The sequence below is a fragment of the Hipposideros armiger genome, unplaced genomic scaffold (genome assembly GCF_001890085.2).
Source record: "Hipposideros armiger isolate ML-2016 unplaced genomic scaffold, ASM189008v1 scaffold_293, whole genome shotgun sequence".
NCBI classification, from domain to species: Eukaryota; Metazoa; Chordata; class Mammalia; order Chiroptera; family Hipposideridae; genus Hipposideros; species Hipposideros armiger.
The window spans coordinates 930,423-951,008 of NW_017731643.1; the positions used below are offsets into that span (position 1 = coordinate 930,423).

Genomic DNA, 20,586 nt, shown 5'->3' on the forward strand with positions numbered 1-20,586 from the left:
GGTGCAAAGGTCCTGCCGCTTTTCTGCACTTTTGCCCTGTAACTTTTCAAAATAAGGAAAGGACACACTCCCAAATAGAGAATTCTGCAAATGAAACCTCCAGCCATGCAGGCAGAGCTGGGAGAGGCCTGAAGGGACGTGCAGGGTAGACGGTAGTGAATCTTTGATGTGCTGCCGGGGTCCTGGCTCCCCTCTATTCCTTGCCATCCCAGCCCTGCATCATTCATTATGGTACCAAACCCTGTGCTAATCCCGGTGCTTAGCACATGGGATCTTGGAAAAGATAACATGAGCTCCCTGCCCTCCAGACGCTCTTCAGGGAGGGAGAAAGACAGAACTGGTTCTGAAACCAAGCAAATTCTGGATCTGAACCCCTGCTCCCCACTTACTACCCAAGTCAAGGTGTTTGGTCTTTCTAAGGTTCAGTGTCTCCATCTGTAAAACGGAGACAACGCAACTTTGTTCATGGAGTTGATGTAGGGATAAAAGGGGACTACAGACATAAGCCCCCCCTACCCCCCGCCAAGGCTGCAGAGGCTCCCCCATCCCAGGATGGAGCACTTCTTTGTGGCTGTTTGATGTCCCTGAGCTACTGTGTAAATATAGGTTTTGTGAAGAAGATAGAAAATACCACATAGGAGTCCACCACTATTTTGAACAAAGCCAGGAAATCTAAAAGTGATTTCCTTTTTAAAAATCTGAACTTATACATCCTTGTGTTCCACCCTCCACCCCCATCAACCCTTTTCTTTGGGGGGGGGTGGAGCATATTTTTAACTTGTTTTGAAGAGTGTTCCAATTCCTTTGCAGATTAAAATGTTACCCAGTCTGACTCCATTCCCGGGGGGGTGTCACAGTCCCAACTCAATCCTCCAGCTTCCAAAGTGCCCCCCACCCTGAGCCACTTCTCAAGGGCTTGGGGTCAGAAGGACCACACCGCAGACAGCACGTGGTCTCCAGGGCCTTTATTCAGGAAGATACAGAGCATCTGACAGGCACTGTGGGGGGAGGGGGGTTTGTAACAGTTCAGTTTTCTCCAACGTGCTGTGGGGAGAGGGGTGCAGAGAGAAGGAGAACCCTCTGGGGAGTCTTCTCCTCCAGGGAAAAGGCATTGCAAGGGGTGCACACCCTGCTTCCCAAGAAGGCGCATGTGTTATGTACACACGGGGGCTGACCACCTGTAGAGAAACTCAGAAGCTAAATACAGCTAACGGAGACAGAGTCCGCCTGGGGTGGGGGTGGGGCACCAGGACTGTGTCCAGGCTCTTCCCACCAAGCAGGGAAAGAAGTTTAGAAAGAAGGCCGAGCTTTACAGGAGAAACAGAATGTCCAGCCTCTCAGTCTTAGTGTTTTGTGCAATTAAAAAAAAAACCAACAAAATAAATATAACTTAAAAACTTCTTACATGACGCTAAAGGCAAGTCTGGGATGAGCAGTTAAGGAAAACCTTCCTTGAAGGCTAAGCAGTGCTGAACACCAAGAACACTGTGGGGTTGGGGACGGGGCAGGGAGGTCTTGCAGACAGCCTGGGCAGGCGTTCTGGAAACTTCCATCCCAGGATCCCTCTATCCCACTGGGCCAAAGGGGGTGCGAGGACAAAGGGGACAATGGGTTGGGAGATAGAGTAGGTGCAGAAGAGGAGAACTAACACAGCAAATACAAAAACCCCAGAACCCCTTAAGGAATACAATAACCCTAAAAAGATGCCACTTTATGCCACTGTCACATATATAATGTAACCCAAAGCAAAGTACTGCCAACAAACAAATCATTTGCATATTAGCACACTGTTTGCAAACAACAGGTGTTTGCTTAAAGTGCTTGGAAATTTTGTTCTTTTAAGTAGGTGTAGCTGGTCCCGGTAATTTTTGTTCATAGCATTCATTTGCTTTAGCAAACTTTTTTTCATAGATAGAAGGAGGGTAACTTTTGGCCAGCCCATAGTTGTAGACACTTGATGTCTGAATGAATGAGATCCTTTCCCAGAGAGCTGCACACAGGCCACGGGGGGTGGGGGGTGTGGGGCGGTCCCTTCTAACTTAAGTGAGGACAGCCCCGGTGGTGCGCCTGCCTTCCAAGATCACGGGCTATCACGAGGTCTCTTGTGCTCCACAGGGGCGGGGGTGTGACCTTTAGCGAGTCAGCCCACACTGGAGTTCACCACTATTTTGAACAAGAGCCAGAAGTTTAAAAGCGATTTCCTTTTTTAAAATCTGAACTTACACATCTTTGTGTCCCACCCTCCGCCCCCATCAACTGTCACTCACCCAGCATGAAAGGGGAAACTTAGGTGTCACATGGGCGAGTTGACAGTTCCCCCAGAGACCCTGTGGTGATAAGGGGGGGTGAGGGGGGACCCAGGAAGCCCTCCCTCTGGATTGGTCCCTCCAGACGCACACACCTGGGCACACACTACCTCCATTATGTCCCTGAAGCAGCTCCCTCTGGAGCAACGGGCCCAGTGCCTGTTGGCTTGGTCCCCAACTCTCCTCCGACAGCAAAGGGGGGTACCGGGGGGCACAGCTTCAAGTGGCCATAGCCGGAATTACATGTCTTTAAAAAGTCATGTAAATTTTACATTCTTCTCAATAATATAGACTTACTTGCTTTACAATTAGAATAAGGCTTACACTTGGTTCTCCACGAATCTTTAAGCCCCCTAGAAGCTCCAGGAGGAGGTGCCTGGAGCACCCCCTGGCACCCACCACACGCCCTGGAAGCTGCCCACACCATATTTGGGAAATGTGGGTCTAAGCCCTTCAGGCCATAAGACATATTTGGGGGAAGACGAGGGGGGGGGACACACACACAAACAAGCCAGTAAACCAGCTTCCTGTTCCCTCCCTGCCTGGCTCTGGCCTGAAGCCCCGCCTGGAACTGCAGGGCCTCTGGACCTCATGAAAGAACCTCTGGTTTGCAGGGAGGCCCGGGTGGTACCGGGGCGGTGGGAGAGGTGAGGAGTGTCCTCTGCAGACTCTGTCTTTCTTCTCCTGGGAGCTGCCTGCACCCCAGCCCACTCCCACTCAGCCCCCTGGCCTTGCCACATCGAGGTGGGGAGTGAAAGGCACAAGTGGTTTTGGGGGTGGGGTAGAGCCCTGGAAGCTCAGGTGTGCAGAGCATCCCTCCGAATTCATGGGCAATCGTCACAGGTAGAAGAACACAGCTCCTGCCTGCCCCCAACTGGGAAGGCCAGCATCAGAGAGCACAGCCAGGTGGGCTCAGGCCTTCTCCTGGCTCCTGGGTCTGGCACCAACAAAGCTGGATGGTTTCAACCAGCCGGTGAAGGGCCCGGCTTTAGCAGCCCTACAAAGGCCACCACAGGTCTCTGGGAGCCCCTGAGCTGCTAAGCAGAGAAGGCTTTACTCATGGCCCACATGCGGCTCCTAGTGATTCTGCGTCCCAACCACAAAAAAGCCGGCACCTGCTGAACAAGGCTCTGAACAGCCCCCTGCCAGGCTGGGAGGACCCGGCAGAAATGCGCTGTGCTGAGCTGTGGTGCTAATGGCACCTGCCGCCAGGGGGCAGCAGGTCCCCACAGGTAGCCTACCCAGGGGGCCCGGAGCCTCATCCAGATCTAAACCCAACTGACATACCCTGCAGGCATTATTACTCTTCTAGTAGGAGATTCTATTTACAGAGAGAAGTGCAAGCCCCAGCTCCAAGCCCTTCAATTAGGAAAATAATTAGAAAGTCTGTCTTCTCTTCTACAAAGTGTCTTGTAGTGCAGTTCGGGAGGGTCAGTTCTGGGGCCTGCACCCAGGTAGAAGTGAAAGAAAAATTAAGAAGAAAGGAAGCCAAAGAGGGAGAAAAGGGACCAAGGGTGGCAGTGAGGTGGGTGCGGGGTGTCCTCAGGCAAGGGGGGTGCCCGGACCCGGGCACATTTCCGTCAGGATGTCAATGAGGTTGTTTAGGCCCGAGAGGTAGCCGTCCTCTCGGTTCCCTTCCTGCCAGGGGATATCGTGCTGCAGGGTCTGGCCCTCAGGCAGGGGTGTCGTTTTCCCAAAGTCGATCATCCACACCTTGGCCTGTTCCTTCTTGTCATGGATGAAGAGGAGTGAGCTGCCGATGACCTGCAGGGGGGCAGGGAGATGAAGAGAGCAGGAAGGGACCCCAGAGCCCCTGCCCTGCCCTCCACACTGCAGCCTGGTGCCTGAGGGGACCTGGAAAAGCCTGAGGCCTGAACGCAATGAGGAGAGGTCCCTCAGGATAGGCCTGGAGCCTGCAACTCTGTGTCCCTCTCTCACCTGGGCAGCAGAGCCCACAGGAGAGTGGCCATACCGGGGGTGGGGGTGGGGAATCACAGGACATCAAATTTCAAAACAGCAACCACCCGTCTGTGTGGGGGGTATGGCAGAGAGGACGTCCCAGATGGCAGGTTCCCCCCGTCATCCAGTCTGCACACTTTCCACTATTTCAGACCACAGCTACTCCTTGGGGCCTCGCCTTTCCCCTCCTAGACCCCGACTCCCCAACTCCCTGAAGTAACTGCTCATGTGAATGGGAGGGGGGCCAAGGAGATGCCACCCTCCGTACCGGGCAATGAGGCCCATGTCAACCCTCGTGCCAGCAGCACCACCTCTGCAAATCCTGGGCAGGCAGGCCCAGCAGGGTCTCTCAGCCCGGGTCCTGCACCAGAGAGCCCTCCCTGCCCTGGGCCAGGTCAGGGCGACTGCATGGACACAAATATAAACACCTCCCCCAAACCCTCTGCTGGGTCACCATATGGGGCAAGAAGCAAATGAGGGGGTGCAGGGAGGGGCTGAGAGGTCATTACAGCTCCCAGGGCCCTGGGAAGAGCAGGGAAGACCCCCTGGAAATGCTGAGCCCAGAAAAGGGGCTTCTTCCCAGGTGAGACATGACAGAAGCCCTGATAATTTGGCCTCTTTTTGGACCTGAAGTTTCCCAGTGAGATTCCAGGTAAGTATAGCTAATATACTATATATATATATATATATATTTTTTTTTAATTTTAAATGAAGAAATAACAGCAAAGGTGCTTAGAAGGGAGGGCAAAGCTGTGAGACAAAGCCTGGGGCTGCCGAGTGGGCTTCCTCCCACCCAACACAGGAAGTCACAGGCGGCGCTGTGGCCTGAAGTCCTTCCAGGCTCGGTCCCCAGGGCCACGTGCTGGGCAGCCCATCCTCCAGAGGAAGCACACGGGCTGAAACTGGCAGGCTGCACAGTGACCTTGTATCCCGCTGGGAAGACAGAGGCCCCAGGAGGAGCCTAGGACCTGGGGACACTGGGCTTCAGCGAGGCCAAAGGGGAGAGGGCACCTGAGAACGTAACTATTCCTGGGGGAGCGGCGTGCGTGCCGAGAGGGCTGCAGCTGTGTGTGCGCGCACATGTCAGTGTGCTCATGTGTGGGACTGGGAGCCCTGGACTCCCTGACGTCAAGATCTTACAAACCCCTCCAGGGATCCTGCTGACAATTCTCAAATCTTCTCTTGGGTGTCCAGTTTCTCGTCTGCTGCCTACTGCCCTGCAGACGAAGGCGTGAGCGGGTGGGCGTTCCAGCCTTGCTCTGGGAGTGGTACCTGAAGACCTGCCTGCCCCTCCTGCAGGTCTCAGGGTGCTGATGGGGGTTACTCGGCTACTCTAGCGGCGCAGAGAGCTCCTGCTCTGAGACCCCTGGGTGTGTGGGACACAAGTGTCCTGCCACAACCACCTGGAATGAGCCACAGTGGCTGGGAGAAGACAGAAGGTGGTGACCTGAGATCTCGGGCAGGACAGCCCAGTGTGGGCACCCCAGGGAGCCTGGCACAGGTGCGGCACGACCTGGGTGCTGCCTGAGGCGAGGGGCCTGGTCCCGGAGGGCCTGCCTCTGGCTGCAGTCATCCCTGGCCTTTCGAAGCAAGCAGACCTGTTCCTGAGGGAGGTGTGCTCACACCTGAGGCGGCAGGCCCACAGGTCGTGGCCAGCCATATGATCACGGCTCTCTGCCCAAGACGGCAACAGCCCAATACCTACCTCGTGGCTCTTGAAGAAGGGAGAAACTTCTAGGGTGGCCCGAATGTCCTTTAGCCGGTCCCGGTAGGCAATCTGGGAACAGAAAGATGACCCGATTTTTAAACACTTGAGGGTGGTGGTGGGAGGGGTGGATCTGAAGTCCCATTTGGCCCGTTAGCGTCCCTGAGTGTCAGAGTGTGAGGGACCTTACACCTTGATAATTTATTCCAACCTCCTCATCTAGAAAGGAAGCAACGGAGGCCCAGAGAGGCAGGGTGGCTGGCTCCTGTTCCCATGCTTTCTCCAGTCTGCACTGCTTTGCGAGCAGGAGGGGCTGGGAGACACAGTTCCCGAGCAGCTGTGCTGCCTCCAGGAAGGTTAGGTTTATTCTGGAATGCCAGCAGCATACAGGCAGGCAGCATCCCAAGAGCCCGGTTGCCATGGTGTCTTCCTGAATACAAACTCCAGTGCCCTGACTTCTGAAAGGACAGACCAAGTGGGAGAGCCACAAATATCTCTGCCAGGGGCCTCTCCACAGAGCCCTCCAAACCAGGGATGACTGTGCTGGCCCTAGGGGTGCCCGCCTCCCCTGGGGACCGCTGGGGAAGCCTGTCGCACATGGGCACGCATGGTCCCTCAGTGCCCATCTGTAGCGGAGCCAGCCTGGAGCTGAGGACCAGGAATAAACCCCTCTCGTGCAGGCCCAGGAAGCGTGCGTTCTGTGGCAGGCTTTGCTGAGGAGCCTGACCCCGCACCCAGAGGCCCAGGCTATGGGAGAGTTGGGATGCACGCTCCATGACTGAAGCCTCGGTGCTCGCCAGGGGCCAAGGGAAGTCTCCCGGCCAGGAAAGGAAGAGCAAGTTCTCAGTTCCAGTTGGCGTTGTCTTCTTGGAGAAAAGGTGTCTGGTTCACCCCTTCCTGCCCGGTAGCCCTGGGAGGCTGTTCAGGCGAAGGTGCCTCTCCCAGTGTCCATGTCCCTGATGTGCCTGGGTCTCTGACTGTCTCAGGGCATCCTGCCCCTGGGGTGCAACGGCTCGATACGCCCTACCTCTGTTGGGAGGGTCAGGGTCCTGATCCCAGTGGTCAGAGAATCTGTCCAGCCTGCCTACTGCGGCAGTAGCAAAGGAGGTCACTTTGCCCTGCACTTCTGCCATGTATCCCACAGAAACAGCCAGCCAGTTCTTGCTGGGGAGGGCAAATAACCCCCCATCCCGCCCCTGAGGTACACTTCCCTCACCCAGCCTCACAGCTGGGTAGAGGCCCGGCTAAGGCTGGGAGGAGTGGGGAGCTTGGAACCCGTGGGCTGCCGGCCCGCCTGGGCGAACTCCAGCTTCACCTAGCTGTGTGTCCTTGACCTCTTAGTTTCCAAGACTGGAGTTTCCAACTCCAGGGGGCTGTGATGAGGACTGGATAAGCACTCAGCATAACAGGTGGCAGGCAGAGGGTGCTAAAGAAACGCAGCGATGGAAAGGATTCTCTTGTGAGGCTGGAAAACACTTTCTTAGCTGTGGGGTTTCTTAGCTAAGGGAAGGAGAGAGTGAGTGCTCCCCGAGCTTCCGTTTCCCGCCGAACAGGGCTCCCCTCCACATCACCTTCCGCTTCACCTTCCAAGAAGAAGTTTGGGTTTTCTGCGTGGGCACTCTGGCTGCCACTGCTGTGGCCTGGCTCCATCTGGGTCTGGGCAAGACTCTCTAGAGCGGGCAGTTATCCTGCCCGACAGACCCCATGGCCCGGCTCCCTCTCAGGGGCGCCCTGAACTCACCAGGATGTTACGGTTTCCTTTCGTGAATTCTCTGAAGGCCTCGGTGACCTGCTCCCGTGTTTTGGTCTTCTTGAAGTCCCGGTTCACAGAGCCGTCTTCTTTCTGAGAAGGAGAACCCCAGACAGGGTCAGTCAAGGTTCCATGAGTAGGTACTCTGCTCACCTACCCGGCATCTGAGAAAGGCACTCAGTCCAGGGCTGACCCTGTGCAGCAAGGTGCCCACATGGGTGGTACAAGGAGGCCGGCGCCTGCACCACCGGCTGCACGGTGGTTAATCGGGGGGCACAGGAGAGGTGGCACAGCTGGGTGGGCGCACCAGCGTGTTCTAGGTAGAGGGAAGAGCATCAGGAAAGGCCTGGAAGTGTGAGAGGCATGTGGACGGAGCATGGAGGCTGTGGGAGCAGCAGGGGTGAAAGAGATGGATAGGCCCGAGTGCCGGAAGGTCCCTGCCATCCAGAGGCACCCTCCCTCACCAGACAGGAGAGAGGCGCTCCCTACTCCAAGTTCAGCTCAACTCCCTTTGTAATTTCAGATCTTTTACCACAGGTTTCCTGAAAGTCAGGAAATGATACTGCCTGCCCTCTCTGCTCCCTGGTCCCCCCAGCATGTGAGATGGCTTCATTCTCTTCAGCCGGCACTATGTCAGGGAAGCATGTGGAGCTTACCTCCTCTAGGAGGAAAGCAGCTCTTTAGGGACAAAGGGTGAGACAGGATGGCTTCTCCAGGAGCCCGCACACTTGGGCCTGTGCATCATGAGGTTGGAGATTAGTGAAAGCGCTGTGGCTGCCTCTGAAAGAACAGGTGGGGCCCTGGGCTGCGGGGTGGACGCAGGGTGCACACACATGGTGGCGGAGCCTTTCCTGCGAGGTCTCTGTGGGCCGGGGGAGGCCGGCGGATTGCTAGTGAAGACACTGGCTTCTCTCAGAGCTGGTGGCCCTCAGCTCAAGAAGACGGGCTGTTGGCTGTTCCTGCAGCTGGATGATGGACAAAGACCAGAGCATCCAGCTTGAGAGGGAGAGGTGAAAGGACTTGTGGATTGTTTCAAACAGAGAAGGGAAAATGAGCTTCACGGGGAGAAAGACAAGCGTGTCATTTGCATCCAGTCTGAGAGCTGGATGTAAAAAAAAACTGGTTTCAGAAGACAGGAAGGGGGGCAAATGGCTTTCTCAGTCCAGAGCTCTGAGCAGCTGTCCCGGGGGAAGGTGCCACCATCGGCAGCAAGGCACTGCCAACTGCAGGACCTTATACCCAAATGCCAATTTCTGGGCGGCTGCAGAGCCTGCCCTGGCTTCCGCTTGCTGGTGAGTTAGGGCTCCCAGCCGCCCAGCCCTGACTCTAGGTCTGGACAAATGTGGGCCGAGCATGGACAGACAATGGAGATCCAAGAATGCTGCAGGGACCGATAGCTGCTGTGGAGCGATGGTGCCAGAGACCTGAGGGGCCTGGCGCCTCAGTCTTGCTCCTTGGGGTGAACGCATGTCTGAGCTGGCTCTTCAAACCCCAAAGCAAGGATAAAGGGAGAGCATTCTCAGACCCCTCTCAGGAGACTGAAGAGGAGAGAAGAAAGAATGAGGTGGCTGTGAAGTTGTGGGGTGGCCTCAGTGCAGCCTTACCAGGTGTATTTGGTGACACAGAGGAGCAGTGCTTGGTCCTGCCTGCTTGAGGCAGACCTAGGAGGTCAAAGGAAGCCAGAGGGCTCCCTCCCTTGACTGCATCTCACTGCCAGTCCCCAGTTTTGGGGACATGTGCAGAATAAGCCAGCTCTCCCTACTGGCATCCTGCAAACTGGTGGCTCCTGGGTGGGTTCTCAGGGCTCAGCATGGTCTGGGCTAAGGGTAGAGTCCTTGGCAGAGAGCTGACTGCTGGCAGAACTAGAAGCCACACCTATCCCCAGACTGAGCGGTGGGCCGATTTCTCCAAATATCTGTCCCGGGAGCTGGCTGCTCACAGTCCCTGGGACTGTCCCTGGGACTGAGAGGGAGGAAGCTTACGGCAGCCAGGACCCTCGGGGTAGATGCTGGCAGAGACCAAGCCCCCATCCCTTCTCCACCTGGGAGCTGGGTGGTCCAGGCAGCTCTAGGAAGCACCTGGCTGGCCTCACCTTGATGCCCTCGATCCTGAAGCCGAGCGTGGCTGTAGAGCTGATGGTCTCCCTCCACTGCATGTACCGTGGCTTGGTCACAGCCCGCTGGGCTTTCTCCTCCTCGGTCGGGGCCTCAGGGTCCACCTCAATCATCTTCTGGTACATATCCTTCCGGAGGCTGGGTTTCTTCCGGGCCTTGGTGAGCTCCTCTTCCAGGTAGGTTCTGTGTGGGAGGGGAGGTCACATGAGGGCTGTGGCCACCGGTGCCTTGCTGAAGGGCTGCAGTCAGCTTTATCAAGCCAGGCTCAAGCAGGATGGGCCGGAGCTGGCTCCTGACTGAGGAGAACGGGGGTGGCCTTGCTGAATGGGGGCACCTTCGTTCCAAGACCACTGGGAAGGCCTGGCACAGCCTAAGGCGCTCTTCCTGCTAGGGGAACCTCATGGGGCTAGCAGATGAGGGGAGGAGGAGGCAGGGTATCTGGGTGGGCGAGGTGGGCTTGTCCTGCCGCCCCTCCCCTCATCCTGTTGGGGTCAAGGGCTTCTGAAGCCAGCACCAGTGTGGGTCGGAGGGCTCATTCTGTTCCCCCACCCCACCCATCTCCCCAGTTCTCAGGCAGCCTGAGGGGCCAAGCAGGCCCTTAAATGTCTCTGGCTCTCTCCAAAGATGAGAAATTTTGAGTACAAAGGTCGGGCCATAAGGTGGTCTTCCGAAAAAGCCACCATGCTGGAGAAGCAGCCCACGATGGGAGGAGAAACCTGGGGCTCCTTGCCCTCTGTTCTATTGCAGGGACATTCCCGGTTCATCCTGCCCCATGGAAACCAGGCTTCAGCCCAGGCCACGCGTCCTCACACCTCAGCCCCCAGCCCGAAAAACCAGAGAAAATGCAGCCAATCCAATGGCTCACTGCCCTGCCGTCCACACTAGCAAGCTGGGCCTGCCCACTGAACCGGCGGGGGCCCCGTGGACACTGGCGGGGTAACAGGAGCAGGGACAGTGCAGGACTCGAGCAGCCCTGGCCGCCTCCCTCATCCCCACTGAGAGTGGCACTTTACCCACTCCTGCCCTCTTCCATTCTGGCATTTTAAATTCCCACTCTCCCTCCATAGCAGGCTCAGCTGCTGCCCGTGACCCTTCATGAAACAGAAATGTGCAAGAGAGGGAAGTGTTGTCCCCCGGCCTTGCGTGGGTGGCAGCTGCCCACAGGCAGCCTGCTGTGACAACAGGCCAGCCCCCCACTTTCCCCCATCTGTCTCCGGGGCCTTGCTCCCCGACGTCTCCCCACACCTTCTCCAAGCTGCTGGTTTGGGACCTGGAACTGACTGGATGTCAAATTCATGACGTCTTTAAAAGATACGTTTTCAGAAACCACTGTGTCAACTGATGTAAGAAAAAAATAAATCCCTGGGTGTGAACTTGGGTCTGGTCATTCAGGACCTTAGGAGGTGACGAAGAAGTAAGACGATTGGCCTTGGTTATGCACTTACACGCACGCCCATGCCCACGCCCACACATGTGTGCTCACACACTACTGTGCGTGTAAGACAGGTCACAGGTGACGAGAGTCAGGCAGAGGCTGTGAGGCAGGATGTGTCTGCCCGGAGCCGTGCACGTGGACCTACGTGTGCGCGCGCGCGCGCATGCAGTGGGGCGAGGGGCCGGGCATCCCAAACGCCCCTGATAAACTGCAGGGCGGTGGGCGGCTGCACTTCTGCAAAGAGCTCTCAGGAGCTCCTTAAACAGGAAGCAGGCCTCATGTCAAATCCCTTTCACATGGGGCTTTCTCCACACAGGGCCCCTGCCGCTAAATCTGACTAGAGTTGCTCGCCCTCCAGGACAAGAAAAGGGCTGGGCAGAGATGCCCACAAGTCACCAGCTAGACAGTGAGGCTGGGCATCCACCAGGAGACGAACCGCAGTCCCCCCAGGCTGCCCTGTCGCCCGCCCCACCCATCCCAGAGGGAAGGTCAAACCTCCATCTCACACTGGTGGTGGGGTTAAGAGGGATGGCGGGGGACCTAATTGGTGACACCAATGCCATCCACAGCTTCAAACAGGGCAGAGGTGCTAGAGATAGCACTAGTCTCCACCGACCAGACCCTAGTAGGATGTCAGGAAGTCACTTCCGACTTTCAGTGACAGGTCACATACCACAGATTTACAGGGTCAAACCTAAGAAAACACCCCAGTGCTGATATGGAACTGGGGTCCCGAGACACCCCCAGTTTAGGACACTGTAGGCACCTCCATCACCTTTTCCTTAGGCCCCACTGTGCCTGAGGCTGGACTTGCCTATCAGAACTTCCACCACTGCTCTGTGACAAGTCTCAACCCCTGATGCTCGGGACTCGGTGTCTCTGGTGGTCCTGGGGTCCAGTCTCCTTGCTTGGCAAGAACAGGCCATGCTCTGGGGCCCATGGAATGCTGGTCTCAGGAGAGGCTCTGAGGCCAAGGATTCTGGGTGCAGAGCCCCACAGAGCCCCCTCGGGAAGTGCAGGGTTCAGCCCAGGGCTCAGTATGCAGGCCTGAGGGGGCCGTGTGGCCCTGATGGGTTCCTTCACCTCTGGTGTCAAAGCCCTCCTGCTCAGACCCAGGTGGCCGTGAGGAGCACCTAGCACAGTACTCGAAGCACCTAGTGCAGTACTCGAAGCACAGAAGGGTCCGTCCTTGGGATCCATGAGGCAGGGAAGGTGGGGCTGGCGGGGGGACTGGTTCTGGGGAGACCTATCCCTTCCCCTCCACATAGGCTGCTCTCACCCCACTCCCTCTGCCTCCAGGCCCTGTGCAGAACTGGGTTATTAAATGTGTCCCAGCTTCGCTGGTCACTCTGGGTCTCTCCTGAGAGCCCTCTGCAGTGGGACAGAAGCTACAAGGGGCAGGAAGGGGGGGGGAGTGCGGGGGCATCCCTGGGCAGAAAGGGGTTCCTGTGCCCAGCAATCTCTCAGGGAACACACAGGTACACTGTCTGGCCATGTGTTCTTCCCACAGGGTATACTTTTTTTGGTCACGATCTTAGTGAACAGCATCCACAATGTTTATGTTTCCCCTTGAGAGGGTGCATTCTGATGCACCAAGAGGTGGGGGAGGGGAGCTTCTAGGGACAGAAACAAGGCTCTAGGGAGGAGCAGCGGCCAAGTGGTGGCTGGAGGGATGTTCTATCTCCTCCCTGGCTGGAGCTGGTGAGGGCCCTGGATGGATGGATGGATGGAGGGAGGGAGGAAGAGAGGGAGGCCAAGGACAGTGCAAGAGCAAATAGTGGGACCTGACTTCCCCATCCCCCATCCCTGTCCTGGAGGCAACACTAATGGGCACAGCAGGTCAGCCTGCAGGGTCTGACTTCGGGACAACTCCCAGGAGGAGTGAGAGGGGAGGATGACTGGTCTCTCCGGTGTGTGTGTGTGTGTGTGCACACATGCGTGCACACGCACGCACGCGCACACACACACACACACCCTCTTTCTCAATCTCCTCTTGTAAGAAATAAAACTGTTTACAGCATCACCCAAAACACACGGACTCTAGCTGAGCTCTACTTCTCGAAGCCTGGCCACTCCAGGGAGCCGTGGACCTGGATCTGTGAGTCCAGTGTCTGGCCGTCCCGTCCAGACCAGGTACCTGTAGCCAGGTGGCTCTCTGAGGTGAGCACAGCACACTGGACACTCCGCGGCTGACAGCCCCAGAGGACTTCACCACCCCCTGCTGAGAAGGGGAGGAAACCATACGGTGTGTGTGGCCAGGGCCTCTAGAGCTCCTGGGCTCCCTCCTCTATTGTACTCTGAGGGCAGCACCAGTCTTTCTGGCAAACCAACTTGTTCCACTAACCAGCTCTCTCTTCCCACTCGCTGGTCCGGGGGAGGGTGCTTGGGAGGGAGGGGTGAGAAGAGCCTCTACTCCAGCCTCCCCCTCACAGCTCATGCAACAGCAAGCCACGTGGGAGTTGGTAATTACCCCCAGCAATCCCACCTGACCAGATGGGCAGTTCCCTCTGCCCTCTCACAGGGGACACTCAGTACCCCGCCAGGCCCATTTTCTGGCCCCACCCCAGCTCACGGGAGAAGGGCAGGGCATCGGGGGCAAAGCCAGGTCCCTGTCCCGTCTGCACGTAATGTGAGACAACAGAGGTGGGCAAGGGGCTCCACTAGTCCAAGCAGACCCCCAGGCCTGCCCTTGCGCACGTGAGGCCTCAGGGATGGCCCAGGACGCCCAGCCTCCTGGAAACCTTGGGTGCTGTCCCAGTATCTGTGGTGTGGCCAGGCGTGGTACGCGGCACGCGCTCCCAGGAGCCCGGCTCACCTGACGCCCATCTTGCAGTCCATCACGCACGGCGAGTCAAAGTCGGCTAGCAGGTCGTCCATCTGGTTGTAGCGCTCCCCATCCTTTACCACGTCCCCGTGGTAGGCAGGCACATAGGGCTTCAGCACATCAGCCATCAGCCGGTCCAGGCAGCGCTGCTCCGACTCACAGTGTTTCTTCAGGATCCGGCCATTGGCAGCTGCCTTGAAACTCCCTGCAGAGCAAGGCAGGGGGAGGCCCTTGGTCCTTAGGTGTGGCCCTCCCCACTCTGAGCCACCCACCCTGACAGCCCCCCTCGGTGACAGTGCCTGGGTCCCTCGGGGAGGCTCCGGGGCTTGCTAAGCACAAGGCTGAAGGTGTGCCCAGGTCCCCGCTTGTGGACTGACTACTTTAAGGGGAGTGGGTGCAAGTCTCAAGTCCCCCCCCAACGTGCCCCCCCCCCACTGACTGCAACTCTGGGCTGGTTCCCCAACGTCTCACCCCAAGTTCCTCATCTGAAGATGGAGGGACACCAGTGCTCACTGGTGGAGGGTCAGCAGGGCTAAGTGAGAGGTCTGTGCCAAGGCCTATTCACTCCTTTTTGTGTAACGATTACTGTCCCTACCCCCATCATCAATCCCCCTTCTCGGGCAATGAAGGTGTCTCGGGTCTCAGTAGAGGAGAAACCCCCATCGGACCAGACTTGGTGGCAGGACCGGCTGAGGAGCGGGGCTCCAAAGCCTGGCCCACCTGGTTAAGTATTTAGGGAGTGTGTCCATCCATGTGCCTTGGGCTGGGCCAGTGTGGTTGGGGATATAAAAGAAACGTCAGGCTCTGTGCTGGCCTGAGGTCAGGAGGTCAAGTTCATGGGTAGCCACTGAAACGCACTAAAGGGCCCCCGTGCACGGACTAGAAAGCTCTGGGGCTGTGGCTCCAGGTGTCCCACCTCCCCTGTTGCTGATGGGTGAACTAGAGACCACATGGCTGACTTGGCACCCTGGCCACCTGCACCCAACACTCCACCCCGTCTTGCACCTACGAGCTGCTTTAGGACAGGTACTACACATTTCCACTAATGTGATGCCTAGGACCGCGGCCATGTGGGCGTACAGCAGGTGCTCAATGAAGTGGTTAGCGTTGCCTCTTTGTCTAGGATGACAAATGGCAGGCAAGCTATAAGACTGACGATTTCTACCTGTTTTACTGAGTTAAACTGGGAGACAGAGATGGGGGTGGGGCGCGTGTGTGTTTGGGGGCAGGGCTGGCACAGACTGGGGAGGGCAGTTGTCTGCATGCATTTTCGAGGCAGTGTTAAGGTCACATCCGGCAAGCATGGCTGTCGTTGCTGTTGCCAATTCTCAGAGAGAACCTGTTCCAATGCACTCATTCCCGGAAGTATCCAGGGCCAGGCCCTGCCCTCCCACGGGTGCCGGGTGACTCCCCAGAGAGCCAAATATCCCCACGGAAAGTCCCGGAGAGCTGTGCTACCTGCGTGTCCCGCCAGCTGTATCCAGGGGTACTTCTTCTTGAAGGACATGACAAAGGGAGACCAGTGCACCATGTTTTTGATTTTCCTCCATGATTTGCTCTAGAAACAAGCAAACGAGAAGCTCTATGTTAGAAAGAGAGCAGCTACTTTCTGATTAGGATGAATTCAGAGCAAGGCAACTCCTGCCTGTGGTCACAGGATGACAAGGGCCTTGACCACAGTGCGGTGCCCCCGGTGACTCCAGGAGCCTCATCTCTGTCATCCATGCAGTGTAGAGTCAGAGCAGGATTTGCAAAGTCCGTTTTTACCAACAGTTTCTGAGCAAGATGCCCAGAAGCAAGGGGACCTTAGGGGATGAGGGTCTTACAGGTTCCGGCGGTGGGAAGGGAAGCAGAGTGTTGTTAATCCAGAGCTGGCCCCATCCCAATGCCACCCCATCAGGGAACAACTAAACACACACTGTCCTTCTTCACAACCCCTCTAAAGGCCTCAGTTGCCTCATCTGTCTAAGTGAGGGATGGACAGCTGGTCCACCAGGCTCCTTGGGTTGACAGATGCTTTCAGACTCTGGAATACGACGTCCCACATCCCAAGAGCCATTGCCCCTCAGAGGAAGACTAGAGAGGGCCACCACACCCAGCTGTCACGTGTCATCTCACATTTCATGTGTAGATGTGGTGGCATCTCTCGCCTGCCAGTGATTTGAAGAGAGGTTTTAAAGGGAGTTCCCCAGGGACAGCACAGGAGTGAGCAGCCTGCAGATCTGCCCCCTTCACTACACTTCTCCTTCTCAGGATGTTTCTTAAGTAAAAACTGGGTGCGCGCGCACGCGCGCGCGCGTGTGTGTGTGTGTATGTGTGTGTGTGTGTGTGTGTGTGTGTGTGTGTGTGTAGGAGAGGCTGCCTGGGCAGAAAGGAGAACTGACATTCATCCAACACCTTCTTATTTTCACAACAAGCATGCAAGGCAGTTACTGTCATGTGTAGAAACCTGCACCTCAGAGAAGTGATAAAGCTGGCATTTAAACCTTCACCTATACAACTTTTTTTTTAATCCTTTTTTTCTCCCAGCAGTAAACGTTGCTCTACAAAGAAAATAATCCCTAAGTTACCTTTAATAGGAATGGGCTATAGAGATGAAAATCTAGTGTTCCAAAGCACATGAGCCCCCGATGGAGTGACCAGAACCTGAACTGAGAAGCATTTTGAGTTCCTGAGAAAGCGGATGCCTGAGCAGTCAAACCACAGAGTAAAAACCACCAGCCGGGAAGGAGAAGCCAGGAATTGGGCAGAAGGGGGTGAGGAGGGGTCCTGCCTGACAGGGAGACCCTGAAGTTATGTATTCTCATTCCTTGTCCCACAGTGGACAGCAGCCACCCTGAGCAACACTGGATGGACTCTGGCTGGGGCCGGAGGGGGGGGGGCTGCTGGAGCCCAAGGTTAAATCAAGGTTAAATCAGCCTCCTTTGCTTCTTTTCTCTCTCTGCTGAGACTCGGCTGCTTCTGTCATCAAGTTTTCAAGTTAAAATTTGTTTAAGGAGAAGACTACCCCCCTCGCCCCAAACCTGGCAATTTTTATCCCCATCCCAGAAGCCCTCATCCTCCCACCAAGACCTTGTGCATCGCAAGCGAGGGCAGCGCTCTGCCAGGCCACGTGACTAAAGGGCTGGGCCTTTACTGACAAGGGTGTTTGTCCTAGATCCTTCTGATGGTGACTGCCAAAGAAGGCGAAGGAAGGTGGAGCATTTCTTATCTGCGAGCCCAGAAGGCTGCATAAACAATCAGGGCAGACAATGCCGAGGCAACAATGGAAAAACCTAATTATATAAGATGCGCCAAGCGGGGGCTTGGGGATGCATGGGGAAGACATTAAAGGTAGGGCCAGAGGAAAAGCGTACAACCAGTCACCACATGCTAGTCCCATCCCTGCATCGAAGCTCAGAGCGGACGAGGGTCTGACGGGCCCAGCGGTGGGAAGTGGGGAGGGCAGAGTGATCTCAATCCACGGCCAACCCCATCCCATGCCATCTCATCGGGGAACAACTAAACCCACACTGCTCTAGTGAGGGATGGACAGCGGTCCACCAGGCTCCGTGGACTGACAGACACTTTCAGACTCTGGAATACGACCTCCCGCATCCCAACAGCCATGGCCCCCTCAGAGGAAGACTAGAGAGGGCCAGCCACCACGCCCGGCTGTCACGTGTCATTTCACATTTCATTTGTAGACATGGCGGCAACAGAGGTCCCAGGGAAGATGTGTCCCAGGGCCAGGGAGGGGCCACGCAAAGTCTGATGGCTGCAGGGAAGGAAGGCCCTGGAAACTGCACCCAACAGAGGCAGTTCAGGGAAAGACACGGGGAGGGACAAGAAGATGTTGCAGGTAGGAGGCCTGTGGGGACAGGCCTGACACAAGGATTTGGAGCAGTTGGGACCAGACCTGCTGAGAACGGGAGCCGGAAGTCAGGAGAGAGGAGGGTGAGGAGGTGAGGCCGGCTCTGGACACGGGGCCGAGAAGCCTGAACTGAGGGCAGCATGGTGTGGGGGAGGCAGGCCCACTGGGCCTGAGTCCTGGCTCTGTCCCCTCGTCACTGACGGACCTTGGACAAGTTCCTGACCCTCCTTGAGGCACTACTGTCTTACCTGTAAAACGGGAATAATACACAGATGCCTGACGCAGGGAGGTAAAGCCATGAGGAAATTATGGGGTGTCTGTGGAAGAATCTTAGTTCTTTGTTTAGGGAAGGGGGGCATCTCTGAAGTTGCCCCGGAAGCTGAGCAGAGGTGCTGCCACAGATGCCGAGGAACAAAGACCATGGAACCTCAGGGTGGTCTCAGACCACCCTGCTGGGATGCAGTGCTCCTGAGACCCACAGGGACGCACTGGGCCTGCAACCTGTAACCCTCGGAGGCAGGAGGGAACAGACACGAGATGAGAACAGTGAGGCTCCGGCCCAGGAGAGGCATTTGAAGCTGTGAAACTTCTAGATCCTGGACCTTTCTTCAGAGGCTGTCAAGACCAAGGGTCCAACAAGGACAGCGGTGTTGGTGGGGCTCCTCTGAGAGTTCGCAGGATCCAAGACCCTCCCAACATCCCTGAGCTTGGAATAAACGGGGCGTTTTCTGTTCGGCTTCCTCTTTCCCATACCTCCTCCAGGAGAACGCATTTCTTCAACACGAAAAGGGGACCCACATGCCCAAGGCCACGAGGCCTTCCATCCCACAGCTGCCCTGCGTAGCGGAGGGCAGTGGAATATTCCACTGGGGCGGGCCTGCACACCAGGGGACTTCACTCTCTGCTGGCAGCAGCACACAGGGGTTTTTCCCGTGGTTTTAAATAGCAGCACCCAGGCAAGTGCCTCGTGTAGGTTGCCAAACATTAAACAGAAAAGGCACTTCCAGGTCCAAGTCCAGGCGTGGGAGGAGGATGCTGGGTGACCCACTCTCCTCACCCCCCCCCCAGCCCACAGGAGTGGAGGCAAAAGATAGGGTGGGAGGAGATTTCAGATGATCAGTTCCCTTCTGATGGCGCGGAGACCACAGCCCCCACTCAGGAACTAAACCTACTCTGGAGAAACTGCCTCCCAGGCAGTGGGTGAGGCTAACAGTGTCCCTCCAAGCCCCTCGCTGGAGGAAGCCACAGTCCTCAGAACTGGATGCCAGGCCTCTTTCCCCGGCTACGGCAGGTGAGGCGGCAAGGAGCAGAGCGCCCCGACGATCTGGAAACATCCCATCCAGAAGGAGTGATCCCTCTCAGCTTGGCCCTCTAGGTTTCCTCTCCTGGGAGATTCTCAATAGCCTCAGTCACTTCTCTGAAATCGGACCACAGTCTCAGGTCTCCAACTTCTCAAGCTGAGCTTCGTGAAACACAAAAGCAGCCCTCAGGAGCCTGGAACATGGTGTGGCGAAGGGCACCTGGTCCCCTCCCCCAGGGGCAATATTGGCTGCCTACTGATTTCACCGGTCCTGTTCCTTCATCACCCGCCAATCTCCAGGGGCACCTGGACACCCTCTGCTGACCCTTCCTGGAATGTCCCCAACGCTCCATATGCCTGACAGGTCTCTGCTGGCATCTCGCTAGAAGCTGAGAGGGCTCACGTCCCTAGATGTGTAACACATACGCCAACCTGCCTACCGGCCCTGGGCCTGGTGTTCGCACGCATGACGCTCATCACTTTCAGAGCTCTTACTATGTGACAGGGCACTTTACGGCCTCATCTCTGATCTTCATAACCACCTGATAATAGGCAGGAGTATTTTCTCCGTAAGATGAAGAGTCCAAGGCTCAGTAAGTTGTTTCACCAAAGTCATTCCACTCTTTGCCCCGGCCAGCAGGCTTGCACTGGGGGCCTCAACCCGATTCCCCAGTGGCCGTGCCCCCATCCGTGAGTGCCCCTTGCCTTTGGGAGATGGTCTGCAGTCAGCCACCAAAACCCAGGTTCGTCCCATTCGGGGCTGAGCAGGTGCACTTCCGGCTTAACTTCTGGTCAGATCAGACGAGCTAAATGCTTCTAGACTGTGGCAGGAATTCTGCTCTTGGGATGTCCTTGGGACCACATCAAGGTGAAGGGAAGCACCATTAAGCTGATGACCTGCTGAGCAGGTAAGGGGCCACAGGGTGGGCTGGAGACACACGGCTTTCACCTGAATTCTGAGCTGTGTGGTTAGTCTCACTGAAGACCAGAGGGAGGTTTTTAAGGTAACACCTGGAGTTTATGGGCTTGGAGGAGACTCATTAGGTGACTTGCTCCTGGGCTAAATAAGCACTGGCTTTGGTTTGCGCTGCTTCCTACCTGAGTGCAGGGCAGTACCTGCTGATGACTTTTGTTATAACCCTGATTTCACTCTGTAAGAGGTAGTCTCGTGCAATCCTCTGGCTGCACAAGGAAAGGCAAGACCCCAATTCCCTCAGAGCAGTTTAAGAGGAAAGGACCAGAAAACAGCCCAATGGGGGTGGGGTGGGGCAGGGTCCTTTACCACCCAGAGTGGCCTGGAGATGTCTGCGGTTTTGAAGCTCTCTGGGCAGTTCCCTCCC

General features: G+C 56.6%; 1 protein-coding gene across 2 annotated transcripts in view; it reads right to left on the reverse strand.

Annotated features, from left to right (window-relative positions):
* Positions 1–950: 950 nt before the first annotated feature.
* ITPKB (inositol-trisphosphate 3-kinase B) overlaps positions 951–20,586 on the reverse strand; it is a 110,146-nt gene continuing 90,510 nt past the window's right edge. For both annotated transcript variants that reach the window (XM_019659022.1, XM_019659023.1), the window contains 6 exons: positions 15,552–15,651; positions 14,085–14,298; positions 9,813–10,017; positions 7,712–7,813; positions 5,971–6,042; positions 951–4,070 (listed from right to left, as the gene is read on the reverse strand). In XM_019659022.1, coding sequence (XP_019514567.1) covers positions 3,849–4,070; positions 5,971–6,042; positions 7,712–7,813; positions 9,813–10,017; positions 14,085–14,298; positions 15,552–15,651 — 915 coding nt within the window. In that variant the 3' untranslated portion in view covers positions 951–3,848. The remainder of the gene's footprint in view (positions 4,071–5,970; positions 6,043–7,711; positions 7,814–9,812; positions 10,018–14,084; positions 14,299–15,551; positions 15,652–20,586) is intronic.